This window comes from Mustela nivalis (genome assembly GCF_964662115.1).
Source record: "Mustela nivalis genome assembly, chromosome: 12".
NCBI lineage: Eukaryota > Metazoa > Chordata > Mammalia > Carnivora > Mustelidae > Mustela > Mustela nivalis.
This window is the reverse complement of record NC_139031.1, coordinates 5,547,499-5,566,943: the sequence shown is the minus strand read 5'-3', so window position 1 is coordinate 5,566,943 and position 19,445 is coordinate 5,547,499. Positions and strand designations below refer to the sequence as shown.

Here is a 19,445-nt window from a genome sequence, read left to right as displayed (position 1 = left end):
AGACAGTGCCAGGATTTGAGGGTGGAATTTTCTGGTCTGTAAAATGGCTTGGCATGGCCTGAGAAAGACTAACCAGTGAATTCTCTGAAGCCACCCACATAGCAACTAATCACATCCATGATTTCCCATGATCAACAGTTGCTGGGCAGAGTCTCCCTCAACACAGCAAGAGAAGCTTAGAAAAAATTGTTGGCCGTGTAGGAATTCTGCCATTCTCACCTAGGGTTTTGATCTTTTGCAGGGAACAGACCTGGGTATGGGGGGGAGAAAGAACTGGGGAAATGGGCGGGAGAGTGAGAGAGATGTGGGTAGAGAGGAGAAGAAAAGAACTGGTTAAGTTTGAAATACCACAGGTCAGTGCTGGAAAAAATAACATTTGGTCTGGGCTATTTATTTAAAATATGAAGAAAGAGGCACCTGGCTGGCTCAGTTGGTGGAATGTACAATTCCTGACCTCAGGCTCATGGGTTCAAGTTCTGCATTGGGTGTAGAGCCTACTTAAAAAATAATAATAATAATAATAAAGTAAAATAGGAAGAAACTGGGAGACCCAAAGAAGGAAATGTCTCATCCAGAACTACTTAGAAACTTAGTGACCAAGAAGGGTCTGGAACTCTGTTGTTCAAGGTGATAGTCCCTAGCCACATATGGCCATGGAGCATTTGAAACGTGGCTAGTCTGAATTGAGATGTTCTGTAAGTGTAAAATAACCATCAATTTCAAAGACTGCATGTGGAGACAATGGAGGCAAGAATATGCAATGGGAAAAGACAGTCTCTTCAATAAATGGTGTTGGGAAAAGTGGACAGCCACATGCCAAAAAAAAAAAAAAAAAAAAAAAAAAAAAAAAGCTGGATCACTTTCCTACACCATACACAAATATAAACTCAGCATGGGTTAAAGACCTAAATGTAAGACTTGAAAGCATAAAATTCCTAGAAGAAAACATAGGCAGTAATCTCTTTGACATTAGCCATAGAAATATTTTTCTAGATATGTCTTCTTCGGCAAGAGAAACAAAAGCAAAATTAAACTATTGGGACTACACCAAAATAAAAAAGCTTCTGCACAGCAAGGGAAACCATAAGCAAAACAAAAAGACAACCCACAGAAGATATTTGCAAATGATATCTCCAATAAAGGGTTAATAAGTAAACTATATAAAGAACTTACACAACTCAACACCCCCAAAAATCCAAATAATCTAACTTAAAAGGGGCAGAAGATATGAGCAGAACTTTTCCCAAAGAAAATGACCAACAGATACCTGGAAAGATGCTTCACATCACTAATCTTCAGGGAAATGCAAATCAAAACCACATCCCACTTGTCAGAATGGCTAAAATCAAAACCACAAGAAACAAGTGTTGGTAAGGACATGGAGAATAAGAAACTCTTGTGGGCTGTCGGTGGGAATGCAAAGTGGTGTAGCACTGTGGAAAACAGTCAGTTTCTCAAAATATGCAAAGTAGAATTACGATACAATCCAGTAATTCCAACACTGGATATTTACCTAAAGAAAACAAAAACCCTAATATGAAAAGATATAAGTGCCTCTATGTTTAGTGCAGCATTATTTACAATAGCCAAGACACAGAAGCAACTCAAGTGTCCCCAGAAAGATGAATGAATAAAGAAAATGTGATACAGATGAACTGTAGAATATTACTCAGCCATAAAAAAGAATGTAATCTTGCCATTTGCAACAGCATGGATGGATCCCAGGGTATAATGCTAACTGAAATAAGTCAGTCAGAGAAAGACAATACCATATGATTTCACTCCTATGTGGAATTTAAGAAACAAAATAAATGAACAAAGGAAAAAAGGAGACAAACAAACAAACAAAAAAAACCCCCAGAGAACAACTGGTGGTTACTAGAGAGGGGGGGGGGGGATGGGTGAGACTGGTGAAGGGGATGAAGAGTAAACTTATCAGGGGGCACCTGGGTGGCTCAATCGTTAAGAATCTGCCTTTGGCTCAGGTCATGATCCTGGGGTTCTGGGATCGAGCCCTGCATTGAGCCCCCATCAGGCTCCTTTATCAACGGGAAGCCTGCTTCTCCCTCATCCATGTGTCCCTCTATCCTGCTTATGCTCTCGCTCACTATCTCTCTCTCTTAAATAAATAAATAAATAGAATCTTAAAAAAAAAAAAAAGGGTGCCTGAATGGCTCAGTGGGTTGGGCCTTTGCCTCCAGCTAAGGTCATGATCCCCGGGACCTGGGATCAAGCCCCACATTGGGCTCCCTGCTCAGTGCGGGGTCTGTTTCTCCCTCTCCCTCTGCCCCTCCTCCCTGCTTGTGTTCCCTCTCTATCTCTCTCTCAAATAAATAAATAATTTTTAAAAAGAAGAGTACACTTATAACAAGCCTTGAGTAATGTATATAATTGTTGAATCACTATATTGTACACCTGAAGCTATATAACCCTATATGTAATACTAGAATTTAAAAATAAAGCAAAAAATAAAATGATTGTATGTGAGGAAAAATTAAAATATCTCAATTTTTTACATTGATTGCATGTTGAAATTATAATTTGGTATGATTAATACTGTAATAAACAAATTAGTAAAATTAATTTCATCTGTTTCTTTTTTGCTTTTTTAACGTGACTACCAGAAAATATAAAATTACCTATACAGCTTACATTATATTCCTGTTGGACAATCCTGGTCTGGAATCTGTATCTTCCAGAGTCGAAGTGAGCATCCCTACTCTGCTTCCCAGAGTTAGACTTCCTAGTCTTACAAATCATTCACTTACTCCTTATTATGTGCCATTGCTCAGGGAAATCAAATTGCAGTCTAACTGAGAATAAGACCAAAGCACAGTAAAGGAAAACAAATGCTGGTAACTTCTGTCTTATATACTTCCTAGAATGGTGGTTCTTTACTCTACCAGCCCCAATATTCTCTTCTAATAGCAAACTTGTTTTTTTTTTTTATAACACCTCCTTTACTATTTTGAAATATAACCTAACTACACACATAAATTTAAAAAAAAAAAATATATATATATATATATATGTAGTGTCTTAACCATAACAGAAGAAAAGGAGAGCCTTTCCAATAACTGTTATCTCGTTATGCTAGAAAACATAATTAGTCATATGTTTGTACCTGTATATAGAATTACCTTGAATATGACTGTACAAATACAGACCGAACACAGTGAGTACACTGTCTGTGATACAGTTCTCCAAAATAGTAACTCTTAGTCTTCCTGAATGAAACAAAGTATTATCTTCTTTCCATTTACATGATAGTTACATTCCTTGAAAATTCAGCACATATTACAACCCTACAAAGTTACTTTGTTTTTATATATAGAACAAAGGCTCTTGGGGCACCTGCTGGGCTCAGGTCAGCTGGGAGCCTGCTTCTCCCTTTCCCTGCTGTTCCCACTGCTTGTGCTCTCTCTGCCAAATAAATAAAATATTTAAAAAAATAAAACACAGGCTCAAGGATTAGTTGTTGTTGTTGTTTTCCACATAACGAAAGTTTAGGAGAACATTTGAAAGCCACATGGGCTGCGTGATTCCTCTTGTGCGACTCTGTCTTGCAAAGTGCAGGATTTGGAACATTCTGGGCTCCTCCCCTCAACCATCGGACAGGGTGGCCCCCATACACTTGCAAATTGCCTATCAGGGTTGTGCCTTGCCGGCGGAGGCCGCGCTGTGGTCTTTGGAAGGCCCCGCCAGCCCTGGCCTCCCGTTGCGCTGTTTTCTCCTCTGTCATGGGGCTTTCGCCGGCCCTGACCCCCCAGTTCTTCTCTGGCGCAGTATCTTTCCTCTCTCAGGGCCTCTGTGCTCTGCTCTTTGCCCGGAAAACTCCCCTCCACTTTTTGCCAAAGTGACTTACCGAATCTTTGATCTTGGCATTCCCAAACTCCCAATCTAATTTAATTCTTCCCGTCCCGTTTTTCCGCTGGGCTCTACTTTCTGCAGTGGTACTTATGACAGGCTGTGATTCCATTTCTTTCTTTTTTTTTTTTTTTTTTTTTTTAAGATTTATTTATTTGACAGAGAGAAATCACAAGTAGACAGAGAGGCAGCCAGAGAGAGAGAGAGGGAAGCAAGCTCCCCGCCGAGCAGAGAGCTCGATGCGGGACCCGATCCCAGGACCCTGAGATCATGACCTGAGCCGAAGGAAGCGGCTTAATCCACTGAGCCACCCAGGCGCCCCCTGTGATTCCATTTCTACCTGTTTATATTTTGGGTATGTCAGTGTGTGTTTACTGTGTCTCCCTCAACCCTCAGCTCCCGGAGGGCAGGGACCATGCCCACCTCACCTACCACTTGTTCGCTCAACTCTCCCTCCTCCCCTTTCCTTTCTTTTTAAAGATTTTATTTATTTGGGAGAGAGCGCGCACGCACGAGTTGGAGGAGCAGCAGGCAGAGGGAGAAGCAGGCTCCCGGCTGCGCAAGGAGCCGGACGCAGGACTCGATCCCACGACCCCAGCATCACGACCTGAGCCGAAGGCAGACGCTTAAATGACCAAGCCCCCCAGGCGTCCCTCACTCAACACTTGGAACGCCGGCCTGCAACTGGGTGGGCAAACAACGTTTCTGAAATACGTCAGGGGACGATGGGGTTCCGAGGCCACTGGGAGAAGTCGTCGAGGAGGCGGAGGCAGAGGCAGAGGCAGAGGCCGAGGCGCGCCCACTGAGGAGAAGGACATTTTATTTCCGAGGAAGACGACAGTTGAGGCTGGAGATGCTGCCCGCCCGCGGGTCCACGGCTACTAGGGTCAGGGGGGCGCTCGCTCCTTCTCGGGGGCGGGTGCCTGGCGGGGCTGCCACGTCATCCCCTCGGCGGCTGCGCAGTGGGGGGAAGGGGGCGGGGAGACCACCCAGCGGGCGGAGGCGGGGCGAGCGACCGGATGCGGTCACCATAGAGACCGGGGCCGACGGCGAGCGGAAGAGGAAGGCGCGGGCCGGGCTGTGAGGTGGCAGCGGCTGCAGCGGCGGAGCCGGCGCCTCGGCCGGGCGCTGGGGTCTGTTCCCCCTTCCCCGCCCTTCCCCCCCCCCAGGGGCGACCGGGGCGCCGCTCGCGTCGGCAGGTGCAGGTCCCACCCCCACGCCCTCGCCCCGCTCCCCGGGACGGCGCTGGCCGCGTCGGCCACACCTGGCTGCCCTTTACCGGTCCGCCGCCTCCCCGGCCCTGCTGCAGGGCCTCCTCGCGCTGTGGGACGCGGGCGTACCTGCTGCCCCTCGCCCGCACGCACAGGCAGGGCCTTTGCCCCGCCGACGGGCCCGGTGACGGGGACTTCGCCTTCCGCCCCGGCCGCGACCTCCATTCCCTCGGTCCCCCGGCCCCTCCTCGACAGTTCCGTGACGCAGCCGGGTTTACTTCTGTTTGGAGACTAACAGCTAAAAGTCGCGTTGGGCCTGCCTTCTAGGACTAGAGTCGGTCTTTGATCGCTGAGAGGGGGGGCGGGGGCGCTGGTCCTGGCCGCGGTGGCGTCCGAAGCCAGCCGAGCCCCCCGCTTGCTTTCACAGGACCCCGGTGGCGTCTCTGGCTGCTTCTCGTCCTCCCACGGTGGTTTGGCTTGGGCACCTGGGGCCCCGGTAAAACCAGACGCCGAACTGCTCTTACGCAGCCAGAGTTACTGTCATTTGCTTCCTGTTTCCTCTCAGAAGAAGGTGGACGGCACCAGCCTCTCGGCAGCTGGGTTCAGAGAAGAACTGCCCCGCAGGATGGTTCCATCAGCCATCGTGCTCCTCTGAGAGGCTCTCAGTGCTGAGTCGCCCTGTCTGTCCACCTCATGTGGGTGGGCAGAGCTGTGCACCATGCCAGCGGCTCCTGACCATTCTGGACTGGGAGGAGGGGTAACTCTAGTAGCTGTGGGTTTTCCTAAGACTCAGGAGTAGAGTAGAAAGAGGCCCCTTGGCCTTCCGCTGTGCTGCCCTTCAATAGCCAGTCCCCAGCCCCTTCAGGAAGCTGAGTGGAAACCTGCCCCCAGCCAGGGGCTCTTGGAAAAGGCCTAGGGATGAAGGCTCTTGTGGTTGGGGCTGTTCTCTTCATGGAGCTTTTGCTTTTCCCCAACCGTTTCTTTATCAGCTGCTCCTGTATGGACTTAGATCAGGTCTCCAGATGTGTGTAGATCTCTTTGGGTTAGATTTGGTAGGATTAAGTTTTGAACCCTCTTTTTAGAAGACAGACCATAATCCCATTAGTGGGTGAAATCGACTCTAATATGTATTGCCCTTTAGACTGAGAGTTAAATTGGGCACCTTGAGGATTGAAGCCCAGCCCCGCGCTTCCTGGGGATGCTGGGCCTGGCAGCAAACACACCTCGCTCTATTGTTGACTTCACTGATCCCAGGTTTCCTGCTTAAAACTGTAGGCCTGCTATTGCTTGGCCTGACGCCCATTGATCCTTGAGGCCGTGCCCCCTGGGGCATGCATAAGGTAGGGCCTCCCACCATGCGACTGAGCTCCCTGTTGGCTCTGCTGCGGCCAGCACTGCCCCTCATCCTAGGGCTGTCTCTGGGATGCAGCCTGAGCCTCTTGCGGGTTTCCTGGATCCAGGGTGAGGGAGAAGATCCTTGTGTGGAAGCTGTGGGGGACCCGGGAGTGCCACATGATCCAGACTCAAGAACTGGACTCGACCAAAGTGATGAAGACTTCAAACCCCGGATTGTCCCCTACTACCGGGATCCCAACAAGCCCTACAAGAAGGTGCTCAGGTGAGAGTTGTGTGTGTCCATGGTCCCCAGACCCCACTGCCACGCGGCTCGAAGGCCTTGCCTCTGCCTTCACTGATAGTCCATGTTGGGCTGCTAGAGCAGTTCTTTGCCTTATTACCCATCACGGGCTGTTCCTATTTTTCCTTCTCAGGTTTGAGAAAGTCTCCCCCATTGGTGTTAAATTGGTGTTGGATATTCTTCAACAGGGCAGGAAATGCATCTCACCATCTAATCATCTAACCCATCCGTAGTAGACCCCTCCCCAAACGAGTTCCAGTGTCTGTGGGTGCTCTCTGTAGTAGCTCATTCATATCGATGAGGAGGTCCCTCCTCTTCATTCCCAGAGCGACGTCTGTGCTGGACAGACTGGGCCCCTAAAGCTTAAGGAGTTGACCCTTGGTGTTTTGGTCCCTCCGCAGGACTCGGTATATCCAGACAGAGCTGGGTTCTCGGGAGCGGTTGCTGGTGGCTGTCCTGACCTCCAGGGCTACCCTGTCCACTCTGGCTGTGGCTGTCAACCGCACGGTGGCCCACCACTTTCCTCGATTACTGTACTTCACGGGGCAGCGAGGGGCGCGGACTCCTGCAGGAATGCAGGTGGTCTCCCATGGGGACGAACGGCCAGCCTGGCTCATGTCAGAGACCCTGCGCCATCTCCACACGCACTTTGGGGCCGACTACGACTGGTTCTTCATCATGCAGGATGACACGTATGTACAGGCCCCCCGCCTGGCCGCCCTCGCTGGCCACCTCAGCATCAACCAAGACCTGTACTTGGGCCGAGCCGAGGAGTTTATTGGTGCAGGCGAGCAGGCCCGGTACTGCCACGGGGGCTTTGGCTACCTGTTGTCACGGAGTCTCCTGCTTCGACTGCGGCCACATCTGGACGGCTGCCGAGGAGACATTCTCAGTGCCCGTCCTGATGAGTGGCTTGGCCGCTGCCTCATCGACTCTCTGGGCATCGGCTGTGTCTCGCAGCACCAGGTGACAGCCCGTTCAAGTCAATCTCGGTCCCCAACAGTTCATAGCGCCTGAGCAGTTGTCTCCAGGGCGGGTGCTGTTGGCTCCTTCCCAGCAGCAGCTTGGGGTTTTGTCCTTCCTAGCCACTGACCCTAACTTTGAGTTCTCAGGCTGTCAAAAGTGGCAACTTGTCAGGGACCCCCTGGGCAAGATAGGAAAGTGTCCCTGCTCACCAGCTCCTGCCAGCTGTCCTTCCTGCCCATTGCCCCCTCCTCCTTAATGACATGTACAGTCATAATTGATCTGGGAATGTCCTAGAGGTGGCCATTGCCCTGGAGAAGTAAGGTAAACCAGAGTAGTGGGAGCATTTTCTGGCTCCTGGATTTCATTCTCTTGAAACAGTGGGGTTCTTTGGGCAAAGAGGGCATCCTAATGGCCTGCTTTACATTCTTTTTTCCTACATCTGGTGAGAGGCCAAGTTTAAGGGGACCCCGGAGTGGGCTCCGGCTCTCCCCACTAGGCGTGAATGCTAGTCCGGGTAAGGGTGGCAGGGACAGGCACGGTATGGTTTTGATTGATCTGATTGGTCCCTCTAGGGGCAGCAGTACCGTTCCTTTGAACTGGCCAAAAATAGGGACCCCGAGAAGGAGGGGAGCTCGGCCTTCCTGAGTGCCTTCGCAGTGCACCCCGTCTCCGAGGGAGCCCTCATGTACAGGCTTCACAAGCGCTTCAGCGCTCTGGAGCTGGAGCGGGCGTACAGCGAGATAGAGGAGCTGCAGGTGAGCCCCGGCCCGCTGCTGGCGGTCAGACGGAGCGTCCCCTGTCTGGGCGCCCAGCGAGGGGGCGGCCAAGCGAGCGGGGAGGTGGGTGGGGTAGGAGGAGGCTGACCCTACCTCGGTGTACGCATCTCCAAGGAGAGGGGACCCAGGTCAACCGTAAGAGAAGCTCCCAGCCCAACCTGGTTGCGGTGAAAAGGGTTTGCAGGTGCACTGTGAGAACGGGAGCTCAGTCCCGCGCTTAGACACGGCTGTTTTAGTGCCCCTCCACTGGAGAAGCAGAAGCCTGGAAGTCCCTGAGTTTCTAGCGCTGTCCTTAAAAAGCCCACGGGTAGACATGGAAGAACGCTCCAGGGGATCCTAGGGGTTGTGAGGCGGGGAAAGCAAGTGAAAGCGAAGCTTCCGTCTGAAGAGGGTGTTCTGCGCGTGTGGGAGAGCGAGGCTGTGGGGCTTCAACTGCCACAAAAGCACATTTCCCCCTCTTCCTTCTCGCACCGGCTATGTGAGGTGCGTGTGGTTCACATGCTTTCTGCATTTTACACACAGGAACGGAAAGGGGACTAAGTGATTAGCCCAGGGGCACCTCGCTGCGTGTTGAGAGTCAGGACCGAGCTCAGAACCCAGAATGCTAGAGCGGGGTCAGGCCCTGACTCCCCAGAGGACACTAACTCTGCATCCTCCCTGCCCCCCCCCCAGGCTCAGATCCAGAACCTGACCGTGCTGACCCCCGAGGGCGAGGCAGGGCTGAGCTGGCCCATCGGGCTCCCAGCCCCTTTCACACCACACTCCCGATTTGAGGTGCTGGGCTGGGACTACTTCACAGAGCAGCACACCTTCTCCTGTGCCGACGGGTCCCCCAAGTGCCCACTGCAGGGGGCCAGCAGGGCCGATGTGGGCGACGCCGTGGAGACGGCCTTGGAGCAGCTGAACCGCCGCTACCAGCCCCGCCTGCGCTTCCAGAAGCGGCGGCTGCTCAATGGCTACCGGCGCTTTGACCCGGCGCGGGGCATGGAGTACACGCTGGACCTCCTGCTGGAAGCCGTGACGCAGCGCGGCCACCGGCGGGCCCTGGCCCGCAGGGTCAGCCTGCTGCGGCCGCTGAGCCGGGTAGAGATCCTGCCCATGCCCTATGTCACCGAGGCCACCCGCGTGCAGCTGGTGCTGCCGCTCCTGGTGGCCGAAGCCGCCGCGGCCCTGGCTTTCCTCGAGGCCTTTGCAGCCGGGGTCCTGGAGCCACGAGAGCATGCGCTGCTCACCCTGCTGCTGGTCTACGGACCTCGGGAAGGCGGCCGAGGGGCCCCAGACCCGTTCCTGGGGGTGAAGACGGCGGCGGCTGAGTTAGAGCGGCGGTACCCGGGGACCAGGCTGGCCTGGCTCGCCGTGCGCGCCGAGGCCCCTTCCCAGGTGCGGCTCATGGACGTGATCTCTAAGAAGCACCCCGTGGACACACTCTTCTTCCTCACCACCGTGTGGACCAGGCCCGGGCCGGAAGTCCTCAACCGCTGCCGAATGAACGCCATCTCTGGCTGGCAGGCCTTCTTCCCGGTGCATTTCCAGGAGTTCAACCCTGCCCTGGCACCACAGAGACCTGCCCCAGGGTCCCCGGGCGCTGGCCCTGACCCCCCTTCCCCTCCTGGGGCTGACCCCGCCCGGGGGCCCTCCGTCGGAGGCAGGTTTGACCGACAGGCGTCTGCGGAGGGCTGCTTCTACAACGCGGACTACCTGGCGGCCCGAGCCCGGCTGGCCGGGGAACTGGCAGGCCAGGAAGAGGAGGAAGCCCTGGAGGGGCTGGAGGTGATGGATGTGTTCCTCCGGTTCTCAGGGCTCCACCTCTTCCGGGCCGTGGAGCCAGGGCTGGTGCAGAAGTTCTCCCTGCGGGACTGCAGCCCACGGCTCAGCGAGGAGCTCTACCACCGCTGCCGGCTCAGCAGCCTGGAGGGGCTGGGGGCCCGGGCGCAGCTCGCCATGGCGCTGTTCGAGCCCGAGCAGGCCAACAGCACCTAGGGCAGCCCGGGCCTGCCCCTCCATGATTCCCCCTCCCGCCTCAGCCCCGGGAAGGGCGAGGCGAAACGGATGGACAGAGGGAGAGCTTGTTGCTGTATTGTTTTTAATAAGAAAAAATGCTATTAAAAGTGTCTTCTGCCAAACTGTTTTTAGGTCTAGGAAAAACGGAGGAAAGAGAAGCCTGGGGGGGAGGGGGTGGGGAATTTTCCCCGAGGGACCCACTGCCTTCCCCTGGTCCTTCCTCCCCAGTTGTCAATGACACACAAGGCTGCTCTCAGATGCATGACCTTTAATCGTTCCCCGCCTCACCCGGAGGGTGTCACGGGAGTGACAGCAGAGTCCCCCCGGGGGCGGGCCGGGCAGGAGGCCCACAGTGGCGCTCATTCACAGGGGCTCCTAGGTGTTGCGTACAACCAGCGACTGCTCCAGCTCCTGCCTGCGCTGCTGGATCTTTAGAGAAATGAGAGCAGTAGCAGGGTCACACTGTTGCTGGTGAGTGACAGGACAATCCCAACCACCCGGCCACCCTGGAAGAGCGTCTGGGAGCAGGGCTCCCAGGGAGGGCTCCGTGGTGAGGGGGTTGGTGGAGTGACAAGGGCCACTGGCCGGGCTGGGAAGGGAGGCTTCTCTTGGAGGGAGCAGGGGCGGGGGGGAGGGGGCGGTTCTGAGGTCCAGGGAGCCCCTCTGCACCTTGCAGTAGAAATAGCGGCTGACAGCTTCCTGGGACCAGGGCTGGTGGTAAAACTCAGCCCGGCGCTCCTCCTCGGGGTTGCCTGCCACATCTGTCATCACCTGGGAGGGAGCAGGGGGGTCAGCCTCGAGCCTGGACCACCCCCCCCACCCCCACCGTCATATAACAACATTTACTGTCTTCCCAATATGCTTCTCTTCCAACCAGTGCTCCCGGAGTCCCCTTCACCTTGAGGTCCCGGCTCTGGGAGCGGAGCAGGTCCTGGATGTAGCCTTTGGGGTCTCTGGAGAAGCTTAGCATGAAGTCCCTCTGGATCTTGAGCTGGTTTATGGACTCAATCGTCTCATGGATCTACAGGTAGAAAGACAGACGCTTTCGCCTGGCCATGGTGATGTGGGAGAGGAGGGGCAGGAGGACGGGGGCCGTGGGGGAGAGGGATTTGCTGCTGTTCCTTTGAAGGGCAGTCCCTTAGGTCCCTGATGCGGCTGCAGTGCCCGGGAAGGGGGATGGGCAGAGCTCCAAGGAGCGAGGGAAAGGCCACCTGCCCCCTTCTCTCCACAGGCCTGTACTCTCATCTCTTGTCTGCATTTTGCCATTTCTGGGTCAATGTCCCACTCCAGCTCTGGGCTCTGGCCCCACCTTACTGTCCAGAGCGCTGATCTCCTGCTGGTTGGCCGTGGACAGGAGAAAGCTGCTCATCTGTCCCTTCAGTGGCTCCTCCACCTCCACGTCAATGTCGTAGCACGCCGTCTTCTTCTGGTCGGACGGGTCCACGCTGCCAGGGAAGTCCAGCCCTTGGTACCCGCGGCAGTTGCAGGGGTGGGGGGTGGGAGGAGGAGGGAGGGCAGGACTGCCCTGACTCCCTGGTCTCGGGAGCAAGTCGGGGCCTCACCTGATGACGTGGTTGATGACAATGGGGTCGGGGGGCAACAGCAGAGCTGTGAGGCGCTGGGGAATCTCTGAAAACTTCAGCCGTGGGCAGTCAAAAATCTGAAGTAGGAGAGAAAGAGAGACCAATTTCATCTGCTTGAGAAGAGTGTGACAGCCCTGATCCTTCCATTCTGGGACGGCCACAAGAGGAGCAAGTCTAAGTCCTCATTGCTGCCGGAGTGGGGAGGAGGGTGTCTGCAGGTGGTGGAGCGTGGAGAAGGACATGGGCTGGTGCGGTGCCACGGCCAAAAGCATCGGCCTGGGGTCTGTTGCCACCGAGGTGCAAATCCTGCCTCTTCCGTTAACCTGGCAACCTCCAGCCAATCCCCTAAGCTCTCAGGCCTTGGTTTCTTCGTGTCCAGAGTTGGGATGGTAATGACCAGGGAGGCTGGGAAAACTAAGTGGATGAGCCCACACCGCCTGCAACAGAGCCCGGCACACGGCAAGCACTCAATAAACGTTGACTTATTTTACGCCTCAAGCTTATCTGCCGTGTTTATTTAAAAAGTTTTACAAATAATCTCTACTTTGGTAGAGTCTGGATCCAGGACTGGAACCCAGGGGTCCCAACTCCCAAGTGCCAAGAATATTACATTCCCCACACTGTCAGCCTTTTAAGGTTCCGGAACTTTCTAAACTGGCTTGGCTGAAAGGGACAGGCTGCGGCGTGGAGCAGTAGGGTAGGGTGTGCGCTAGCACCCAGGAATCTAGAAGTGGGGGTGGGGGAGTTGCCTTTGAGCCTCATTGAGGCACTTCCCCTATTGGAACCTCTGCCTGCCCCCCACATCCCTGAGGTCACAAGAGAGGGTACCTGCTGGAAGTATTTGTCCCCATTGATGTATTCCTTGTCGTGTGAGTCCTGCAGCCTGTTGGTCTTCACGTACTGCCACAGGGCCTGCACGATGGCCGAGCGGCTCTGCGTGTGCAAGCCCAGCAGCCGAGCCAGGCGGGGGTCCAGTTTGAATTGGGGAGGCTGGGAAAAGACGGCCGTGAAGATAAAAGAGAGGGGAGTGGGAAGAACTCAGGGCCAGGCAGCTGGGGACTGGGGGGACGTGATCATCGGGCTCCTGGGAACCATGCTTCTGGAGAAGATGAGGTACGGAAGAAAATGGGTCTCCCGGGTAGGTTCCCCGGAAGCTGAGATCTGCCCTAAGAGAAGGGGTGTGGGGCGGCGTCTGGGGTAGGGGCACGGACCTGGTAGTCCAGCATGAGGAGCAGTGTGCAGCGGACGCTCAGGTCCCCTGGCCTCTTCACCTGGAACCCATCTGTCTCCTGGGTGGTAGGTGTCCGGTGCCACTGCCCAGGGGAGGAGAGCTGGGTCACCTCACAGGCCCATCATGGCTGCTGGGGCCAAGGGCTCTCAGGTGGTCCCTGATCCAGATCCGTGTGGTTGAGGGAACGGTGGTCTGTGGCAGAGTGGCCGTTGCCCAGGCAGAAGTTGGGTCTTACCTCAACGAGGTGGTTGTCGGGGCCATAAAGGTCTTTGTCCAGCTCAATGACCAAACTCTTGAAGAAGGAAGAGAACTTCCGCTTCTGCTTGCTGGGCTGTGGGAGAGGGACAGGGACCGTGGGGGCAGGACAGGGACCGTGGGGGCAGGACGAGCCGGGGGTGGGTGGGGCTGGTCGGGTAGGGCAGCACGGTTAGAAGCAGGCCTCTGCGCCCGACTGTCTCTTCAGGCCGCCCACCCCTCGCCAGGGCTGACTCCCTAACCCATGGTGCATCCATCTCTTTCTGTCCTCAGCTCAGCCCCATACCCACCCCAGGGCACCTGAAGAGACCTGGGCCAGGACGTACGTCATCCAGAAGCTTCCCCTCCACCCGCAGCTCCCAGGAGGCAATGCTGCCATCAGAATCTTCAGCATCAGGCTTCGCAGGGTTAAAAGTATTGGAGATATAAAGACGCAGCTTCCGCTTTTGCTGTAGAAATAAAGAGTATAGTATAGAGCCCATGCGGCATGCTCCCGTTCCCTGGGGCGATCCCACTGCTTCGTTCTCGGAACACGACCTAGAGCCCTCTTCCTGCCCCCAAATCAAGACACCTTCATTGGCCTCTTCAGAGCCTCCTGGATGTCCACCCGCTTCCGCATGATGGTTTGATCCAGCTTCCTCTCAAATGCCAGGAGGTCCATATAAGCCTGGGACTCCGGGACCAGCTCCCGGATCTGGAATAGCAGGAGGAAGGCAGGGAACGAGGGGCTCAGCCAGTCTTGTAGGGGGAACGTGCATGTCAGGTGGTCCCAGGATACAAAGAGTGTAGAGGGGTGCTGGCCACGTTCCGGGCACGGAACTTCGAGTGCAAACGGGGCCTTCTCCCCAGGACTGCATATCCAGCAGAAAAGACCTCAGCATGTAGGGGCAAAAAGCTGCTTCTCCCTCGAGAAGCATTTCATCACTAGGGGAGGCCGCAGCCACGGAGCCCAGCAAGTGGGACTTCACCTCATCTGGTCCTTGCCCTTGTCACATGGCCTCTGGACCTTCCTGGGGTGCCTGAGACAGAGGATGTTGCTGCTTCCCTCTCCACTGGCACCCACCTTGTCGCTCCACTCACATCTCAGCCGTGCTACCCCGCACGCCTCGCTGCGCCTCGGTTCACTGATGATGTCCAGGCCTTCTGGCCAGCCTCAGTTCCCTTCACTCCCCGGCCAGCCTTTGGTCCCCTAGCTCTTGTGACCTCTTTGTCCCACACCTTTATTTATGTCTGTGGACTGCAGGAGCTCAGTCCCGCAGGGCCTCACCCCGGGCCCAGGACCCTACCTCTTCCGGTGGCTCTGCTCCTTCCCGCCGCCCCACCCCCTCCCTCTGGCCAGGGAGCCCCACTTCTTAATTAGCTTTTTAAACAAAAAGTGAAAGTGGCTATGATGCTGAAGCTCTGCTCCTGAGGGGGGAGGGGAAGCAGTCCAGGGCGGTGGGGTGGGGGGAGAGGAGGCAGAGCAGCACAGGGTGGGGGGAGGGCGGGGGGCTGCTGTGAAAGGCACTCACCCTTTGAGGGAGGATTTTGTCAGCCATCTTCCTCCTCTTGGCACTGTACATTTTTTAAAGAAAAAACCAGGTTACCATGGCGACAGATCTGGGAGTAACGAGGCCACCTGCTAAATTATCCCGACATCTCCACCCGCCTGGCTGGGGTTCCCACAGCCCGCTCGTCTGCCCGCCCAAGGGCTACGGCAGTGGTGCATGGCATGGCGCTATGTCCTCTTGTGGGCAGCAGACGTGGCCCCGTCCTTTTCTCTAGCCCTGGTGCCCCTTTCCACCCCACCACATCCTCAGGCCAGAGAAATTTAGACTTAGGAAGGGCTGGGGGGGGGGGGGAGCTGCAAAAGTGCTTGAGAAAAGCTAGGGAGGGGGAGGGCAGAGGAGGAGGAGAGATTCTGAGGAGTCTCCCTTTCTGTTAAGCTGAGGTACACAGTCCAAGGTGGCTTGAGTTCAGAGGCAGAGAAACAGACGCTCTCTCCCATCCCTGGAGCAGGAAGTGATGGGTGAAGCTGGGGAGGTCTTGCAACCCTGGCACCATGGGCTTGGAAGAGGAGGCTGGCAGGCCCTCGGATCACCCTGCCAGCAGGGTCCAGAAACACACCCAGAGAGGTCCAGAGAGAGGCTTCTCCTGTGGGGGTGTGACCGCAGGCTGGATTTGGGGTGGCAGCTGGGACTTGGGACTCTTCTTGACCTGCTAGCTGCTTCTGATTCCCAAAAACACCCCCAGAAAATCCATGGCAAGTCGAGATTAAAACCCAGCCTGGAGGATGGCTCTGTACCATTGTGTGTGGTGACAGCCACTGCCCCCTCCTGCCCAAGAGTCTCTTCTAAGGCCAGGTGAGCCCCTTTCATTAAAGGTCTGATTTGTTTTGAAGAAATTATCTATGTGAAACTCTCCATCTACACAAGACAGATCAGGAACTTGTTTACTGTATGAAAGGATGATTCACTTTGCAAAAGAATTCATCTTGGGAATCCTATAAATGGTGAATTTTCCTTGATGTGTAAAAAAATATTTAATAATGAGGTAAAATCCATATTACTCTTTTTATAGGACTCCATCTGGTGTGCAAAGGGAAGCATGTGTGTTTGGTTAAATAGTGAAACCCAGAGGGGCATCTCTCTTGCCAGACACCAGCAGGGGCTTTCAGGGTGTCCCCAGCTGGCTCAGACAGGGGAACGGGCTGGCCTCTCCTGGCTGGGGGGGCAGACCTGGTCCCCAGGACAGATGATGGCAGCTCCCCATCCTCTGCCTGCCTAGGAATCGCCTGAGAGCAGGACTCTGCAGCAGACCACCCACCCACAGGGCAAATCCCCAGGCTCCACCCCCCTGACCAGAGAGTCAGACTGAGACTGCCTGGAGTGGGGCTTTTAAACAGTCCAGCCAGGGGACCGAGGACGGTGCACTGCACAGCCACACTTGGGGAAACCGTCCCCAAAGCTCAGCCCTCAGTCCGACCGCCAGCCCCACCCCCACCCCAAAGACAGAAGCGTCTCCCAGAACCTGGGGACAAGGGCTGGAGAGAAGGAGGGGGCAGGTGACAAGGAGAAGGGCGCGACGGCCGCAGCTTCAGTCTCTACGGTGGGCACACAAAGGAACCAGACCGGTGCCCCCTCGGCCCACCTCCCCAGAGGGCATCCCACCCAGGACCGCTCGCTCCTTCTTCCTCGCTCCTTCCAGTCCCGCTCCTCACCCACCCCGTCCCTGGGGTCCCGTGGCCCGCCCCCTCCGCGCTGGGCCCCACTCACCTGCGGCTCCGCGCGGGGGCGGTGGGCACCGGCTGGCCCTGGCTCTGGGCCTGGCTCTGGCCGGGCGGGGGCGCTGCTCGCTTGCGGGCGGGCTCCATGCCCGCGGGGGCCAGGCCGGGTCGCACGGCGGGGCTGCCCATGTACGGGGAGCCCGGGGGGCCCATGGGCGCCCCCTGGTGGGGCATCCGGGCTCCAGACGGCATCCCGGGGCGCTGGGTGGGGGGGGGGGGACGAGGGCGGGGGCGGAGGTGAAGCAGAAACAGGCGCCCGCCGGTCAGACCAGGGCCCCGGTTCCAGGCGCGGTGAGCCGCGTCTCTCCCACCCCAAGCCCCCCGGCCGGTGACCCCGATGCCGCCAGCGTGAGCGAGGGGTGGGAGGGGCAGGGGCGCCGCCACCGCGCGGCTCGGCGGAGGGGGCTCTGCGTCTCGCTGCAGGAAGCTAACTGAAGCCAGGCAGCTGCACCGGGCACCGCCAGCCTCGGGTCTGCGGAAGGTACCGCGAAAATGAATATTAATGGCGCCTTTCAACCTTTTCAAAGGATGTTCACATCCACAGGTTCCTCCGCAAGACCGACTGAGGGGGTTCTTCCCACCCCACTTGACAGATGAGGCAACCGTGGCTCAAGGAGAAAAGCGACCTAGCCAAGGTCACGCAGCGCCTCCTGGCAGAGGCAGCACAGAACCGCCGTTTCCTGAGGGGCCCGGACTGTCTGCTCTCTGCAGCTTCACCTGGGTTAGAGGCCCCGCTCTCTGCTAGGACTTCTGTCTCTCTTTCCACTCCCGGCTTCTCAAGTCCACTTCCTGGGCTGTCCTGGCCTGTGCTTGCGCTCCCCACCTTAACCCGCCCTTCTCTCTGGGCCCCTGCTTTTGACCCTATAGCTCCCACCACACCCCCTCTGGCTGATGCCAAGCCTCCACACCCAGGGCTTTTGACGTCTTAGCACCCCCCCCCCCCAATATGCCCTTAAGGTGAAGGCTGGAGGCAGCAGGAGCCAGTGAGGTCACACCCTACCAGGATCCCCTGACCGGAGGCAGCTGGGCTGGAGGTGGACTGCCCAGAGGCTTGGGGAGCTCAGAGGCAGCGGCATTTCCTCCTCCATCCATCTCTCCCTTCCTGTCTGCCGGCATTACCAGAGAGGGTTCCATCCTACAGAACTCCTCCACTTCCCTCCCACCCCGCCCCAGCGAGGTAGGAAGTCAGGGCTCAAAGGGGTGCGGGGAGCGAGATGAGGCAGGTGTATTCCCTTGCCACCTCAGATGGGATGTAGATGAGATGCAAATTCATTGAGTGAAATGTTTCACAGACTTTCAAAACCCCACTTGTCCAGATCCCAGAACTGGGATTGGGGAAGGCCCCCGGAGGGGCTATAAAGTGGAGGGTGGGTGTGAAGGGGACAAAGAGAGCAGGAAGGAGATTAGGGAGCAAGGGACACAGCCCCTGTGCCCCTTTTACCTTCTACAGGCTACCCACTTTGTCTCCCAGAGTGCAGATGGCCCCAGGCACACGGAGGAGCCCTGAGCAGGAGCTGGGTGAATTCCTTCTAACTGCCAACTCTCCCTCCAGTCCCGCTTGCCCTGAGCTAGGTCCCTAACTCCCAGTGAGCCAGCTGTCTCTGTCCATCTCTCCCAAAGCAAAAACCACCCTTCCGTGTGTCTGCCTCCCCCACCCCACCTGACCCCGTCACTCATGTCTCTAGCGGGGTGGCCCAGCATGGAGCCTGGCCCCACTGCAGTACAGACTGGGTATGGGGAGTGAAGCCGTGGGACTCACAGCCACCCAAGAACTGGAGCTCTAAGTTGGCTAAATTATAAACAAACCAACCAACCCACATGGATAGCCCCCTTTCTCCCCTGGATGAGCCTTTTTAAAGGGACTTCATTCACCAAGCAGCATGGCTGGACAGGCAACTTGGCTGACTGACAAGGGCACCCCTGGGAAGTGGCCTTAGAAATCTCTGGAACTGGAGGACAAGCTGCCCCAGTGAAGCCCCTTTACCTAGTCAGCTGCTCTCCCATTTTTCAAGGCCATCGATACTTGCTGATTTGCTGAAGGGGTCCCAAGGGAGAAGTTTCCAGAGCCCCCAGAAGGCTGTGCCAGCTACCTGGACCACCCCAACGAAGGACCAAGATTCTAGGCACTCTGGCCTCCCTCATTGAGAACGTGCCTTCTTTGGGGTCACAACCAAATTTGGCCATAGTCAACTTGACTGCCTCCTCTGCACCCAGCTCCGAACCCAGTAGCCATTTCAAGTCCCACAGCCCCTGCCTCTCCCATTCCACTGCCCTCCACGCCTCTCCCGGCCTGGCTCCTGCTGCCTCAGCCTGAGGTCCCATCCCCTCAGGTCACCCTGGGCTCCCTTAGGCTCCCTGTGGGCCTTCCAAGTCTGCTCCTGGCAGGAAGGGGCCACCCTGCCCCTTTGGCCTCTAGGCCTCACGTCCCTGACTCCAGGCCTTCCTTCACACCTTTGAGGATTTAAGGACATCAGCTTTTTGTGGCTGAGTCGGCCAAGGGGATCTTCAGACCCCTTCACTTGGGACCTGTCCCTAGAGAGGGTCTCTCTCTGACCCTGATGGCAGAGGCCATCAGCAAAGCCCCAGAGCCCTCCAGCCAGGATGCTGAGGCTGTTCAGCCAAAGAGCCTGCAGCTCGCAGTGCCTCCAGGGTCA

General features: G+C 56.2%; 2 protein-coding genes across 9 annotated transcripts in view; one reads left to right on the top strand and one right to left on the bottom strand.

Annotated features, from left to right (window-relative positions):
- Positions 1–4,881: 4,881 nt before the first annotated feature.
- Positions 4,882–10,579, top strand: CHPF2 (chondroitin polymerizing factor 2). 2 transcript variants are annotated; one of them, XM_082693458.1, is made up of 5 exons: positions 4,882–5,000; positions 5,506–6,696; positions 7,116–7,680; positions 8,253–8,435; positions 9,129–10,579. In XM_082693458.1, exons 2-5 carry the CDS (start codon positions 6,410–6,412, stop codon positions 10,434–10,436), a joined length of 2,343 nt encoding a protein of 780 aa, XP_082549584.1. In that variant the 5' UTR covers positions 4,882–5,000; positions 5,506–6,409; the 3' UTR covers positions 10,437–10,579. The 2 variants fall into 2 exon arrangements, with proteins under 2 accessions (XP_082549584.1, XP_082549583.1); XM_082693457.1 differs by having other exon boundaries at positions 4,896–5,066.
- Positions 10,580–10,710: 131 nt separating this feature from the next.
- The window catches only part of SMARCD3 (SWI/SNF related BAF chromatin remodeling complex subunit D3), a 28,594-nt gene continuing 19,859 nt past the window's right edge, over positions 10,711–19,445 (bottom strand). For 3 of the 7 annotated variants that reach the window (XM_082693470.1, XM_082693471.1, XM_082693469.1), the window contains 12 exons: positions 16,781–16,992; positions 15,038–15,080; positions 14,098–14,220; positions 13,853–13,975; positions 13,507–13,602; positions 13,252–13,353; positions 12,869–13,030; positions 12,020–12,117; positions 11,767–11,902; positions 11,356–11,478; positions 11,127–11,228; positions 10,711–10,886 (listed from right to left, as the gene is read on the bottom strand). In XM_082693470.1, the coding sequence (XP_082549596.1) occupies positions 10,833–10,886; positions 11,127–11,228; positions 11,356–11,478; positions 11,767–11,902; positions 12,020–12,117; positions 12,869–13,030; positions 13,252–13,353; positions 13,507–13,602; positions 13,853–13,975; positions 14,098–14,220; positions 15,038–15,080; positions 16,781–16,992 (1,374 nt within the window). In that variant the 3' untranslated portion in view covers positions 10,711–10,832. The other 4 variants (XM_082693473.1, XM_082693474.1, XM_082693468.1 and 1 more) reach the window with 4 other exon arrangements.